The 14,790-nt window shown below is 41.0% G+C and overlaps 1 protein-coding gene across 2 annotated transcripts in view; it reads left to right on the top strand.

Moving 5' to 3' along the window:
• Window positions 1-14,790, top strand: part of pde8a (phosphodiesterase 8A) — a 30,791-nt gene that overhangs the window by 13,798 nt on the left and 2,203 nt on the right. The window contains exons 2-21 of one of the 2 annotated variants that reach the window (XM_029143485.3): window positions 1,654-1,710; window positions 4,448-4,638; window positions 5,279-5,335; window positions 5,459-5,513; window positions 5,708-5,796; window positions 5,939-6,017; window positions 6,287-6,427; window positions 7,032-7,120; window positions 7,267-7,318; window positions 7,415-7,457; window positions 8,188-8,265; window positions 8,464-8,534; window positions 9,499-9,663; window positions 10,792-10,840; window positions 10,973-11,108; window positions 11,205-11,403; window positions 12,293-12,510; window positions 13,228-13,360; window positions 14,237-14,401; window positions 14,500-14,629. In XM_029143485.3, the coding sequence (XP_028999318.1) occupies window positions 1,654-1,710; window positions 4,448-4,638; window positions 5,279-5,335; window positions 5,459-5,513; window positions 5,708-5,796; window positions 5,939-6,017; window positions 6,287-6,427; window positions 7,032-7,120; window positions 7,267-7,318; window positions 7,415-7,457; window positions 8,188-8,265; window positions 8,464-8,534; window positions 9,499-9,663; window positions 10,792-10,840; window positions 10,973-11,108; window positions 11,205-11,403; window positions 12,293-12,510; window positions 13,228-13,360; window positions 14,237-14,401; window positions 14,500-14,629 (2,197 nt within the window). The remainder of the gene's footprint in view (window positions 1-1,653; window positions 1,711-4,447; window positions 4,639-5,278; window positions 5,336-5,458; window positions 5,514-5,707; window positions 5,797-5,938; window positions 6,018-6,286; window positions 6,428-7,031; window positions 7,121-7,266; window positions 7,319-7,414; window positions 7,458-8,187; window positions 8,266-8,463; window positions 8,535-9,498; window positions 9,664-10,791; window positions 10,841-10,972; window positions 11,109-11,204; window positions 11,404-12,292; window positions 12,511-13,227; window positions 13,361-14,236; window positions 14,402-14,499; window positions 14,630-14,790) is intronic. The other variant, XM_029143486.3, reaches the window with a different exon arrangement.

The raw sequence follows: 14,790 nt of genomic DNA, 5'->3' as shown, positions 1-14,790 counted from the left end.
TTCTGGGGGTTTTTTTTGATTCAGTATTTTAAAGTAGTGTATACATGAGAAAACAAATGGGTGTTTTTTTTCTCTAATCAACCCTAGTAAAGCTGAGGGCTGAGCTATTTGTTCTGACACACGTGGTCATATTTGATTTAATTTGCTTTGACATCAGCAAAACTAGGTCCTGTTTAATCCCTTCTTGGAACAGTGCAGGTTTGTGGCATTTTCATATATTTGTCCTCTTTCATAACCACACTATTGGCAATAACCTATACATTAGCCTCATGGCTAAATGTCTCACCCCAAGCTCTAATTCTAATAAATCAAGTCTTAATCCTGAAACAGGCCTTTGTGTACATACACACTCCAGCGCACATGGGTTTCTGTGAAAGCATTGATAATCGCAGAGCTTCAGCGTGTTGTGATCTCCATGCCATACTGCTCCTGTGTGGGGGAACTATAGCAAACAGTCTGGCGTCACAATGACGTCAATTTAGCAACGGCAGAGGGCTAATCAGCTTTTTTTCCTCCTGCTTTGTTGGGTGAGGGAGCTTTCAAAGGGCTTACAATTTAGCAAGAACTGAATTACTGCAGCCCAGCACGCTCCAAAAATCCTCTCTGTATTCCTCCTCACATGTGTAGATTGTTTATGGAAAGAAGGAATTCTAGAGGGATGGCGGTTCGCAAGGGGCTGTGTTGCTATGGTTACTAACCCCTGAGCTGGGTTGCATTTAGCAGGAAGGAAGCTAAATTATTTGCAGACAGAAAAGAGTAAGATCATGTAGTCCAATCAGTTAAAAAGCTGGGGATGTGGTTTGTGTCCTTTACATATTCGCCACTCCACTGTACACCTGAGTGGGAAAACAGAGGAACAATGTGCACGTGTGCAATGTACCGATTCATTTTCTGTCAATTAACTACTATTAAACTATTTCTATTCTATGGCTCTATCAAAATAATTCTGTTATTAATATTGATGTATTTTTTTGTACTATACTTATTCTTGGGTGCAATGTAGTTATACTTTATTTAGGATGCAACTGTTGAGAATACAGTAGAAGTCATTTCATTAACCTATATAGGTAGCAAAAGTAAGACAATCGTTTTTATTTGAGCTTGAATAATGTTAACAAACAAGTGCATTTATTTTAAATTGTGTTTTGTTCTTTATTATTTAAGGAAACTGAAATCTACAACTACTGTTGTACATTCAGATTTACTGTACAGTACCTCAAAACTATATTTTAGTACAGTACTAAAAAGTATACTAAAGGATTCAGTACACTGTTCAACAGATTTATTTATTGGTTAACTAATCTGTTCATTGTATTGCAGTGTGTTATCTATTTTATCGTGTTACATAATAAGTGTGGTACTGTCGGGAAATAACAGGAAATACAGTACCTGCAGTTTATGAGGTTTCTGCACATACCTCTGAACGGTTTGTTTATCAATAGTGTAGATATGTGTAAATGTACATGAAAAAAACATTCCCTACTGCTTTTCAGGGGTAATGATAATACCGTATGGTCATTTCAGAATTCATCAGGGCTATTGCTCTGGATTCAGCAGCAGAACTCAAGGATTAAATGATGACTATATAACAACTGAGAAAATCTGCTAAATAATCATTTTTATAATTCTTGTATTCCCCTTGTTGTCTTTCAGACCACATTAACAGAGGTGCAATTTGGACCAATGAAGCTATTTAAAGACCCACTTCAGGTATCGTAGAATAATTCCAAACACCTGGATGATTGATGCTCATGTGCTTGAACGCATTACGGTTTGCCATCGAACAACAGTTGTGCTCTGGCGAAATTTTAATGTCCACATCATTTAGAGGCTTTTAGCTCAGCCTCTGAGCTAAACGTCGTGTGACTGTCAATATTTGGTGGCATTTCATTTCCGGAGTTAATATTTCAAAACGTCACCTACTTGTGTTTGCATTAGGAACTAATCTTGAATTTCTAAAAGGTACCACACCTTGCTACGAGATTAAATAAAGAAACAGTCTGCAATGCAAACAATCTGGACAGAGAAGGAAGGAAAAAAAGAGCCATTAATGGACGCATTGTGTGCAATGCAGCCTCATGTTGTCAAGGCAACAAAGCCAAACATTTATGACCAAGAACATACCATAATGGACAATGGATGATGATGATTCATTGGGATCAGTTTTATCTCTAAAAAGAGATGTTCTCTGACATTTGTGTCGTGTGAAAAAATCCTAAAAAGTCAGGCTGTTTTTGAAAATTTTATTTTATTTATTTTTTTTACAATTAATGGCATTTTGTTTTCAATTAAGAGAGGGTGTGCGGCTGCGGCTTTCATGTAGTCATACATTATTATTATTATTATTATTATTATTATTATTATTATTATTATTATTATTATTGTACATTTTGGACAGCTAATTGTACAAACAAGACCCTGAAGACGCAAAGTAAAATATTACCTCCTAAAATACTACACATTGCAATTGAATGCTGTAAATAAGGGCACAAAGCCCATTTTATTGTTTCATGTGGTCCAGGGTGAGCAGAGTAGGAAAGCACATGAGGTAGAGAAATATCCCCTTCCTGTTTTTGTCACTGACAGCTGATCCCGTCATGCCCTCCTCCTCGCTACCCTCCTCCCCTTTTCTCGCAGCTCACAGGATCTGGCCAGGCCCTCTGTTTTCAACAATGAAGTTTTTTTCTAGACAGAACAGTCAGGCCCTGCCAAAATGCTCGCTGCCCCATGTGAAAAAATCTTCTACCCTTTTGCTTTATTTGCCTCTGTTGCCGTCTCTGGACTGTTGGATTTATGTGTTTGTGTGTGTGTCTGTTGCAGTGTACTGTGTCTGTCTACCATTTGAAAAAGACCCCATCACAACTTATAGTGATCTAAGTCTCTGCAGGAATGTTGACTTTTCTACCAACATCCCAATGTGGAATTCGGATCTGATTCCCGTGCGGACTCGGCATTGTTGTATTTATGATCTGGACACTCAGCCACTTGCTAGAGAAAAGGCTCATGTGGAATATGGTTTGCATTAGCCCTTTCAGGCATAAGAGGTCTCATGCCTTATGCCTTATACAAAAATGTGGGTTTTGGCACTAAGAACAGACACGGTGTTAGTTGAAACAACTTGAGCCAATGTCCTCCACACAATAGGATGTTTTGACAGATAGCCTTTTAATTCATCCTGACAAAGTCAGGCGTACGTGCTGTAAACTTCATTTCACAGGTGTGATGCAAACGTAAAACTGCAGAGCAAACTTACTCTGACGCTCGTGCTGCTCCCTGCCAACAGTCAGAGATGACGTCCGTCTCAGCCAGTGACTCATGAATCCACTCCTAGTGCAGCGTGCTTTTTTGGAGGCGGGCCTAAATCCTCTGTCCACTATTTGCGCAAGTAAGGGGTTATGTGAAAGTATGCTGGCAGGGAGAGGGGAGCCTGCTGTCGGTTAGCGCTCCATGCCACAGCCTGGCAGACGGTGGGAGGGGCCCAAGCCTCTCAGGGCCACCTCCACTAACTGCGACATAGATCACTGCGGCAGACAATGAAACACGGGTCTAATCCGTCGGCGCAGGTCCGCAGGTGAGCTGAGGTCACAGCCAAGCCCACACTGCACCGTACGCTAATTAGGGCGGCAGGTTCCAATGAGCATGATCGCGGTCCTTGGTGTTTTACTGAACAGGTTCTGCGACAGGTTCCTGATCCAGACTGTGTATGAATACAGTAGTTAGACCAGCATCAACGCTGCAGAGCCAGTAGCTAAAGTCCATTGACATATGTTACACTTTAGAAGTACTTGTGTTTCACTCTAGTACAAACAGTCATATGATGTTGTGCTTTAAGACATTTATTTGACTAGATTAGTTACTCCTCCAGGTTTTGATTCTTAAAACAAATGACTAAAATGCAGATATGTCATTCATGGATGAACCCCACTGTCACTGTGTAAGGAACTGGTATAAATGTTACTGTTACTACTCGCTGCTCAGAATTTCTGATCAGGTTTCTTGAAAATACTCCAACTGAAATTTAGAGCTTTATTCATTTACTCATAGTATTTTTTATTACTATATATTATATAGTATATTATATATACTTTATATAGTCATATATTTAAACGAGTATTAACTGTCAGTAGCTCTTTTTCTACATTACTTTGTGAATACTCTTGCTGTTTCTTCATTGTGAGAAATCCAACTGGATTCACAGAAAGGAAAGGATTGCACAGGTTGCTTTGCATGCTTTTTCTGTGCTGGACCATTCGCACACATTTATTTATTTACACAATATTAATGATCGTGCTATTAGTTAATTAGTGCTTAAACAGGTTAGCTGACAGAGGTATGGAAATCGTTCTTACACAGTGGCCTTTGTATTTGTGATAGCACACATAGCAAAACATCCCTTAAAGTTGCGTATTACTTAGGTGGTGCGTGTCGCATGGTGTGTTTTTTGCAGGTACTTTTAGTTTTTGCCAAAGAAGACAGTCAAAGTAATGGCTTCTGCTGGGCGTGTGAGAAGGCCAACTTCAGGTGCAGCGTGGCACGAACACCCGAGTCGGCTCTTGAATGCTTCTTGGAGAAGCATCACGACCTTGTCATCATTGACCACAGACATTCCAGACACTTTGACGCTGAAGCACTATGCCGGTAAGCAGATTTGGTCTTCATGGATGGACATCTGTTTTAACCTGGGCTTGGACATGTTTTTTCCAATTATGTGAAAGACTCATGCACTGAATATACAGTAATGGTAGTGATGCTCCCTGGAGGATGTACATCTATTAAAAACCTTGTGTTGTGCGTCACATGCATTCAGTGGCACGTGTGGCTATGACTGCAGCGCTAAAGGCTCAGCTCGCTTTGGATGCCTGGTTTTTCATGACATGCTACCTAGTGGATTCCTGTCAGTGAAAAATGAGCGCTGCCCGTCCATACCGCTATCTATCTTTAGCCTCTTCCCAAACCAAAAACACACTTACAAACATTCTTTTGCCCTGCCCAGCGTGTATGTTAACCCTATTCATTTTGGCCGGTCCATATCATGAGTGTAAATGCGCAGGCTCAGATGGAGAACTAAAGGGCCTTTATGACCACTAGCTGGGGGAAACCACAGGCGGATAAGTGTCCCTGTACACTGCATTCTTTCAGAGGCCTAGACCCTCAGAGCTCTGCCATCGGGATCTGCCTGCCTGGGAGAATCGGAGTGTGGATAACTGGAAAATATATTGATATGAAACTGTGGGCTTTTCCACCGGCCTGCTCAAAGGCTCTTTCTGTTTACATTCAGGTCCATTAGAGCGACGAACTCTTCAGAAAACACTGTGATAGTCGCCGTTGTAAAAAGGTATGTTGGACTTTCAGTAGAAACCTCTGCTATTGGTTTGGACCAGATCAGAATTAGAACTTGTTAGAATTAGAGCTTGTCACATAGTGTGACGTGATGTCATGTTGATGTTCTCTCCTTAAGGCCAGACAGAGAGGAAGCTTCTGTGATGCCCCTCATCAATGCTGGCTTTAATAGGGTGAGCAGCACTGTCTCCGCCTTGTCTTGCATCTATCTGTGTAAATATACCCACTGTCATTGCTCTAGGTTGAATAATTTAGTTTGCTGATAAGATGCCTAGAGTCTCTTTTTCTTACATTATTTTTGGTCAGTGCATTAAATGCTACTCTGTAGCTGCATTATTTGAGCCTGTTGTTACCCTCTGACCCTCAGAGATATGTGGAAAATGCCAACATTATGACATGCTACAATGAGCTGCTACAGCTGGAGCATGGAGAGGTGCGGGCGCAGTTCAAACTAAGGTGAGTCACAGAGGGTTGTCGTACAGTCACTGTAGGAATGGATGGATGGATATCTGTTCCTGCTAGGTTTTAATAATTTGTGCTTGGCATTTTGTGATTTTTAAGTATTAATGTCTCTGGTGCTGCTGTCTACCTATACAAGGGCTGGAAACGCTATTTTCACAGCTCTTGAGCAAAGCCAAGAGGCGATAGAGATAACATCTGAAGATCAAGTAATTCAGGTAGGATTCTAATTAACAGAACACTACTACAGTTGCTTAAACTGTGAATAACCATTGATCTGTTTTTGTGTTGCCTTGATTGACTCCATCAAAGCACTGTTTATGTTTCTATGTAAAATATAATTTTCTTAGCACATTGATGTAAGCACTAACACATAGTTTTGGTTAGATGTTCTGATTCTAAATGTACCTTACCTCGCTGTGAAGTTTATAAAGAGTAGATTAGCATCTCTCACACCTCAACACAGTTGATCCTCTCCTCTCCGCAGTACGTGAACCCTGCCTATGAATCCATCATGGGCTACCAACAGGGTGAGCTAATAGGGAAGGAAATAATAGAAGTGCCTAAAAGTGAGAAGAATAAGCCTGATCTCCTTGAAACGATAAACTCCTGCATTCGGAAAGGAAAGGTAAAACTCATTCAATCGTCAACACTTCACATTTGAGGGTAAAATGATCTGAAATTAGGAAAGGTCTTGATGTACAGCAAACTAAATTTAACAGCCCCCACTCTAGATTGCTGTTGTGTACCTTTGGACTCGTAGTAGTAAAGAAGTACCACAGGCTTCTGCACATGCTCTTGTGTCTGCGCTTGAGTTTGTGCACGCGTACATGTGTGTGGCTTAAGTCTGCACCGCCGATATTCAGCGGCTCGCTTTCATGTACAGAAGAAGGTGGTTGATGGCTGTGCTGTAATCTTACTACACAGAGAGCGAAGGTCAGTTCCAGACAGGCTAACAGCAGGAAGAGCCCTTTTAAACTGCTGCGGCAGTCTATGGAGGGGGGGGCATAAAACGAGCGCTCAGGACTCCAGGAGCGGGAGCCCTCTCCAATAAAGCAACACGCTGCTCTGCGAAAAGCTCTGACGCCAACCCCAGCATTCAGTCCACAGCCCCTACAGAGGCTATATTTTATCAGTATTCATAATGAACAGTCCGTAAATATGATCTTATTTTTGTGTGTGATGAATTATTCTCATTTTCTTTCTCTTGGCTTTGGCTTGTGGTGTTCCAGGAGTGGCAGGGGATTTATTATGCCAAAAAGAAGAATGGAGACAGCATTCAGCAAAATGTGAGGATCACACCTGTAATTGGACAGGGAGGGTGAGTGATGGCATGACAAGGCCTGGCTCTTCTAATTTTGCTAAATTGTCAAACTGCTAATTACCTTTACAGTAGCTGAATAATTAAACCAGATACTGTATTCCTTTGTTTTCCCTGGTGCACTAATAAGCTTTTGTTGTTCACAGAAAAATCAGACACTATGTGTCTATCAACAGGCCTTTAAACGATAATAATAGGGTAAAGGAATTTTTCATATTTTAAATTCTGACTAATAAAGGAAAGGGCTTTTCTGGCCTTTGTGTCAATTAGCTTTTTTTCTATCTGTCCCTGCAGAGTGAAAAATCCAGTGAGCGTGTGCAGGCAGAGTCTCAAACAGGTAAGATACATCCTGAAAATCCTATCTGCTCCAGAAAATCATGGAGATTTTGGAAGTTTGTCAGCAAATGCATTGCCCTTTGCCAGGAAACCATTGTTTCCTGCAGCCGTCTAACAGACCACCCAGTCCGGCTTCATCCAACTGTGAAATGCCTCAGAAGAAATAAATTTTGCCTTTGGTTGCCCGTGAAAAAACATTATTGACACTTAGATTTCCTCCCAGGGCATCTGTTGTTTGTGTTGGATCATGGTATCAGCTGTGAATTCAGTTCATTACTGTAACTTATTTAAATGCAGAACAGGAACCCCTACTTTTGTGATACACATCAGATTATGTGTCTGCCATTGTCCAAACTGCTATGGCAGATGGAATGAAGAAAAATAAATAAAATGATGAATGTTCAGTAGCCGACCCACAATATAATGCTACACTAAATAAAGTAACTTCCTGCATGCCCCAGCTCAATATAGCAGCAAATGTGTACTAATCTACAGCTACAAAAAGTCCCCAACACTCGCAATCAACTACTTAGTTCCAGAAGTTTCTTGGAATTGGAAAATGTTTTCTTTATTCTTCTTGTTCACAGCTGACCCCATAATAATAGTCAGACATACTACTAGCACTTCCTCTCGTCAGTGTTAAGGGAGCGTTCTCATTAACCTTCTTTTTAAGTGTGTGTGTGTTTGTATGTGTGTGTGTGTTAATGCAGAGTGTTTTTTTTCCTCCCCAGACATTCAATCCAGTAAGCACAAAGACCGGAGGAAAGGCTCTTTGGACGTCAGATCCACAACATCTCGAGGGAGCGATGGTGAGACTGAAGGGAGAGAGATGGCTAGAAACTTTGGGGCCTTTGTCGTCAGCTTATGAAACCTTCTCTGTTGATTGGACTCAAACACACTCATTAGCAATGTTTGGAAAACTTCAAATTAATTTGTAGTTGAGCCTATAATATGGGTAAAAAATAAATTTTCATAATATGGGGATATCTGTGTTTTCATGCTGTCAGGGAGCTCTCAGCGCAGGCACTCCTCCATGGCCCGGATTCACTCCATGACTATAGAAGCTCCCATCACCAAGGTGGGTCTGGCTCCTGCTACGTGATCCTTTCTAGCCTCCAATTATAAGATTCACACTTTGTCCTGATGTTCTCTATCTCATGACTGAATTGCCACCACCGCCATAAGCACTTATACAGTAGTACAGCTACTGAGTTTTAGGGGCTGTTCATCCCCACCTCACAGAGATGGGCTGATAAAATGCAACATTTCATGCACCAGACTCGAAAGCATGTTGTACCAGAATGACCTGCTGTTTGTGTGGTTTATATAGTCTACAGCCCGGATAGTTGGAAACTGAGAAAGTCCCCAGGGATGGGTCATATGACACACTGCAGTTCCTCTGCTGTATCATTTGACTGTAGTCAGTCCCTGTAGGCGTCATCCTCCCCAGAATAAAGCACCGATAGAACTGCTGCTGAGCTTGTTAGAGGCTGTGTTCTTGTACATACCGGCTGACCTTGCCATCGGTTCCAGTTGTTAGAACTTTCAAAAGTGCCAGATCTTTGTGGACATTTGAGCATAAAACTACAGGGCTGTTAAAAATATCCTGAAAATTGTCTTTGCGCTCACTGTCATTAGCTCTGTTTAAAACAAAAAAATTATTTTAATGCAATATATTTATTCTGCTGTGATTCAGGCTTAAACAGGTAACATTTGAGGACTATGGCCACATGTGACTGGATACCTTTGTTTTCCATCAGGAGAAAAACACACACGGAATAAACAATGTATCTATATTAAATATTAATTCATTTGAATTGCATTCCATTAATGTAACAGCCTTAATGGAAGACGGACAGTGCAGTGTGACTTAATCTGCTGATGCAGAGTTAGTGTTCAATGTTGTTTTTGCGGTGACTAAGTGAGTAAGTGACTCTTTTAAAGTCCTTTCTCTCAGAGCGCGTTACAGCTCTACACACTAATTCACCACTTGGAGATGATCACACAGTTGTTAATTTAACCATTATAACTTCACCATTCAGGTCATCAACATCATTAATGCAGCGCAGGAAAGCAGCCCCATGCCTGTGGCAGAGGCTTTGGACCGGGTACTGGAGATCCTGAGGACCACCGAGCTCTACTCCCCACAGCTGGGCACCAAGGATGAAGACCCCCATACCAATGACCTTGTAGGGGGACTGATGACAGTAAGCACATGATCCTCTGGGTTCCTGAAGAAGTCTGAAACACCCAGCCGCTTCCTTCTGTTTCAAATGACTCAGCTCTGAGACGCTAACATCTGTCAGAGTGTGTCGTACCTTGGCTGTCCATGAGCCATGGGAGTGTGAGGACGGGGGTGTGTTTATGGGCATTTCTGGTTTTCATTTTTTACTTGTGGGAGGGGCATTAACAGGCAGCGGTTTTCAACAGTACAGTACAGACAGAAGTAGAAAGAGTGCCAAGTTGGCAGTCTTGGCAACAACCCCAGAGGAAGTGTTAGATTGTCCTTTGTGCTCCTGGAGGCTGGAGAGGAAAGCTCCCCCCACACACACACACTCTCTTTCTATGCACACACACTAAACACATGCACACAGTCATGCTCACATGCACTTCTTCCTCTCGTCTCCAAGTCTGGAAACATCCTGTTCTTTGGATCAGATTCTTTGGATGAATGAGCATGGCTTTACTTATGCATACGCACAAGATACATATGATAGAAGCGACATACATAGTGATGTCATAGTCTTTCCAGATAATGACTGGGTCTATCTGAGTGATTGTAGCTGATGGAAACTGAAACAGGCCATAAGGTGTTTAGGGAGGTTTGGAGTGACTAGGAGGTTAGTTGAGCCATATTTGCTTTTGAGGGGCCTGGCTGCATTTGTATCTTCTTGGCCTTGATTTTCCTGCTTAGGAAGAGGTGTGTTAGGTCTGCGCTCGGAAAACCAATTTCAAATTAAGAGACGAGCTGTCATCTTATTGGGGAGAGAGGCTTAAAATAGCTAGTCTGTACAGAGACAGCAGCACCTTGAGACAATGCTTGGGTCAAAGATGAGCATGTGTCTCTTTCCTGTTAGAGGTAGAGTCTTCAGTGTTTAATTTTCAGGGGTTTTATATTTAAACGTTTCATATCAGGACTAGTACTGCCATGCCATATTTTACAGACATGTGAAACGTTAGAGGCCAACATGTCCTGAATCTTGGCTTAATTTGAACAATCTGTCCTGTTTTTTGTGAGGGTCTGTACAGCTCACTCTGAACTGAATTCCTCATGTGGCTGAATGATGAAATTGAATTGAAGTGCAGTTGCAGACGTTTGTTCATCTCGTTCACAGGATGGTTTGCGCAGATTGTCAGGGAATGAATACATATTCTCTACAAAACGTGAGTGTGTAAGGCATTTTACAGTTTTACAAATGTATTGTTTGTCTGTTAGTTGGTCTAAATGTTTTGAACAATACCTTTTGGCCTGTTCCTCTTCATCCAAATACCTAACAGTGCTTTCTTTTCTCACAGACCCCCATCACATCCCCAGTCACCTGACAACTCCTCTGTCATTGAACGACATCCCGCCTCGTATCGCCCAGACCATGGAGAACGAGGATTCATGGGACTTTGACATCTTCAACTTGGAGGCTGCAACTATGAAGAGGTGAGGCAGCATCTCAGCAAAAGGGGATTGTGTTTTATTTATAATTTGTGTGTGCAGTGAGTGTGTGTTAAACAACCCTACTGAATCCTCCTGCAGGCCTTTGACTTACTTGGGCCTGAAGATCTTCTCCCGCTTCGGGGTGTGCGAGTTTCTAAACTGCCCTGAGGCCACACTGCGCTCCTGGCTACAAGTGATTGAAGCTAACTACCACTCTAGTAACTCCTACCATAACTCTTCTCATGCAGCTGATGTCCTACACGCGACAGCATATTTTCTCTGTAAAGAGAGGGTAAAGGTAAGCGAACAAAGAATTTGTTATAGGTTTGGCACATGTTGCATCCTGTCCTTTTCGATGTATTCACCACAGATTTGTTGTGAGACCCGACACAGTATCTCCACTTTGGGGTTTTCAGCTGCAGCTTCCTGCTCAGTGTTGACGTCCATGTGAGCTCACGTTAATCCTAGAAAGTCACAGTTTTGTCCAAATGTGTCAGTATTTCAGTAACTGTTTGAGGACATGAACTGGCTAAGCTGATTAACAGACTATCTATTTCTGAGCCCAGTGGAGGCATCTTTCATTGGTTTATCCAGTGAACTGTAACAGTTATGTCATCAAAGGTTAATAAATCCTTTCAATGCAGGTGTATTTGGCAATAGACTTCACAATGGTGACCTGTCCACTGTTACTTTTCTTTGTTTATGTTTACGTCCTGTGTTCTTCTTAAAGATTTTTACTATACAGAATCAGTGTTTGTCTCACACACTGGCATTTTGTCCTGGTTCTCAGAGTAATGGATATCTTTTACATGCAGCAAAATTAAGGTGACCATTAACCGTCCTGCACAGTTCAGTGCTGTCTCTTGATTAAAGCTGCGAGCTAAACTGAATGCACGTCACATAATGGAATAATAAAGAATGCCACAACAGTTTTTTGAAGCTTTGACCTCTGCTTACATTAAGTCTGAAGCTGTGATTTCTTTCTTTTTTTTTTTTTTTTAAAGGTGTTGTCTTGTGTTTATATCTGCCCAAGTCTGTCACATTAGTGCTGTGATCCTAAAGGAACATTTTCATTTCGCTCTAAACGACTTTATTTTGATACGACCTTGAATAAAATTCCAGATTTTTTCCTCAATCGGCAACAATCATATGGAAGCATCTGGTTTTCTTGTCATTTAACCCGACAGCAAAGTTTGGATCCCATAGACGAGGTGGCGGCGCTGATCGCTGCTACCGTGCACGATGTGGACCACCCAGGCCGCACCAACAGCTTCCTGTGCAACGCAGGAAGCGAGCTGGCCATCCTCTACAATGACACAGCGGTGCTGGAGAGCCACCATGCAGCACTCGCCTTCCAGATCACCACAAGGGATGATAAGTGCAACATCTTCAAGAACATTGAAAGGTATGAGATCCATCACACAAACGACAGGTCATTCGCTGACTGTTCGCGTCTTGTGCCCCAGACTAAAGATGATAGAATCAATAAATACAGAACAGTGGATGCTGTTTTTTGTTGTCAAAAATCTGAAATACCAATAAATAACATTTGAGCATTGAACGTGAAGACGTTCAATGCTATATGTGCAGTATGTTTTTACATCACTGTCTGACAGTTTTGAGTAGTGATTTAATTACATTTTATAAGAGTTATACTGTGTATTTTATTTGATCTAAGAAATTGCAGACTTTTGTATAATTTGGGTAATTGCACTCTATCAATTAATAATCTGAATATTAATTCAAAACCTAATCTTTCATTTTAGTCATTGTTGATTTGTTTGCATTAGGAAAGCCACTTTTATAACTAAAGACTTGAAAATCTATTTAATTTCTGAAGATATTTTTGTGTGATTATGTTTAATGATGAATTTGATGTGTGGTGTGATTATGTTTAATGATGAATATCATAGTTATACAAAAATCAGATATAGTTTATGATCACAAGTATCACAAAAAAGTGAAGTACTGTATGTTGCCCAGTGAATCAGTGCTGAGTGTGTAGTAATGTGATCAAAATGTCATCTCTCTCTGTGTTTCTCTTTGCCTCTCATCTGTTGGATCTTTCCTGATGCTGCTTGTCTCTTCTTCACGTTCTCTGTCCTTGTCTGCCTGTTTCTAGGAATGAATATCGAACACTACGACAGGCCATCATTGACATGGTGCTCGCAACAGAGATGACAAAACACTTTGAACATGTCAACAAATTTGTCAACAGCATCAACAAACCGCTGGCTGCTCTAGAGGAGAATGGGGTGAGAGCGGTTCTAAACGTTTATTATGTTTGACACCTGTTTGGAATTCTGATTGTAGCAGTTTAAAAATATATCAGTGTTGTGTGTCAAGAGGTCACGCGATCATCCAGACATGAGATTCAAATCTTCACAATGTGTCACAGAATCCACTTCCAGAACACAACCCTTTAGGATCATGGCAGATAATTATATGGGTTCAGGGAACTGTTGTTGCCTGTGCAGAGACAGTATCATTGGAGGGAGAGAATTTTACAACTTGGTAACAACTTTCTCATCTGTGTGTGGAATGCTCAACATGGGCTTTAAAAAGTCCAGTTGCCTTTAAAGCCAGGGAGGACAAGAATAAATTATTTGAGTGCTGATTGTTCCTGATTGAATAGAATACTTTCCCTTTTAAAATGTGATAGTTTATGTGCACTGTGCATTCAGCTGTGTGGCTTAACTTGTAATGCTTAATCAACAAAATAAAGGATATTATAAATACTTCGAAGGTCTAGTTTATTGGAAGACTTCCAATAAAACTAAAACTAAAACTAAAAGAAGGAAATAATCTTAAGAATTAAAGGTCTAGAATAAAACCAAACTACCTTCTGCAACTCTTGCTTAAGCACATGCTAGCCTGCTACTGTAATCATGTGACCATCTGAACATGGTGTGGTCTTTTACATGTATGTGTAACTTCTAATGAACACAAACCAAATACAGATCCTCTTCTTTTTGAAAAAACTGAAGCCTTATAATTTTAACCTACTGTATTTTGCTTGATAAATAGTTTTTAGTTGTTTGATGTTTTTTTAAAGATATTCAGCTGTATGTTGCTGCTAGTACAGTATTTACAAGAGTTTTCTTTGGTCTAACATGTGTCCCCCCCCCAAGGGAAACAATGATGAAGAGTCTGTCAAAAGCGTGCTGACAACCCCTGAGAATCGCATTCTTGTGAAGCGAATGCTGATTAAGTGCGCAGACATCTCCAATCCATGTAGGCCTCAGGAGCTCTGTATAGAATGGGCTGGACGCATTTCAGAAGAATATTTTGCACAGGTACTGTGTACTTAAACAACACGTGTGCGGAAACAGTTCTCCAGACCGCACGCTGTTTGGCGCGACGTGTGTATTTACTGGCGTTGTCTTCGTTGCAGACAGATGAAGAGAAGAGACAAGGTCTACCGGTGGTCATGCCTGTGTTTGACAGAAACACGTGTAGCATCCCAAAGTCCCAGATTTCCTTTATAGACTACTTTATAACAGACATGTTTGATGCATGGGATGGTAAGACTGCTCATCACCATGCAAACACTACACATATGTAGAGTATATTGATGTTAGTCTGCACATAAACAGAACATAGAATATAAGTTTATTTTAATTTAATTATTAGGGTCATTGAGGGTTAGGAAACAGTGTGTGATGACAAACATCCTTACTGAGTA

The sequence above is a fragment of the Betta splendens genome, chromosome 3 (assembly GCF_900634795.4).
Source record: "Betta splendens chromosome 3, fBetSpl5.4, whole genome shotgun sequence".
Classification (NCBI taxonomy): domain Eukaryota; kingdom Metazoa; phylum Chordata; class Actinopteri; order Anabantiformes; family Osphronemidae; genus Betta; species Betta splendens.
The sequence above is the reverse complement of the archived record's forward strand: the minus strand, read 5'-3'. Positions and strand labels throughout refer to the sequence as shown.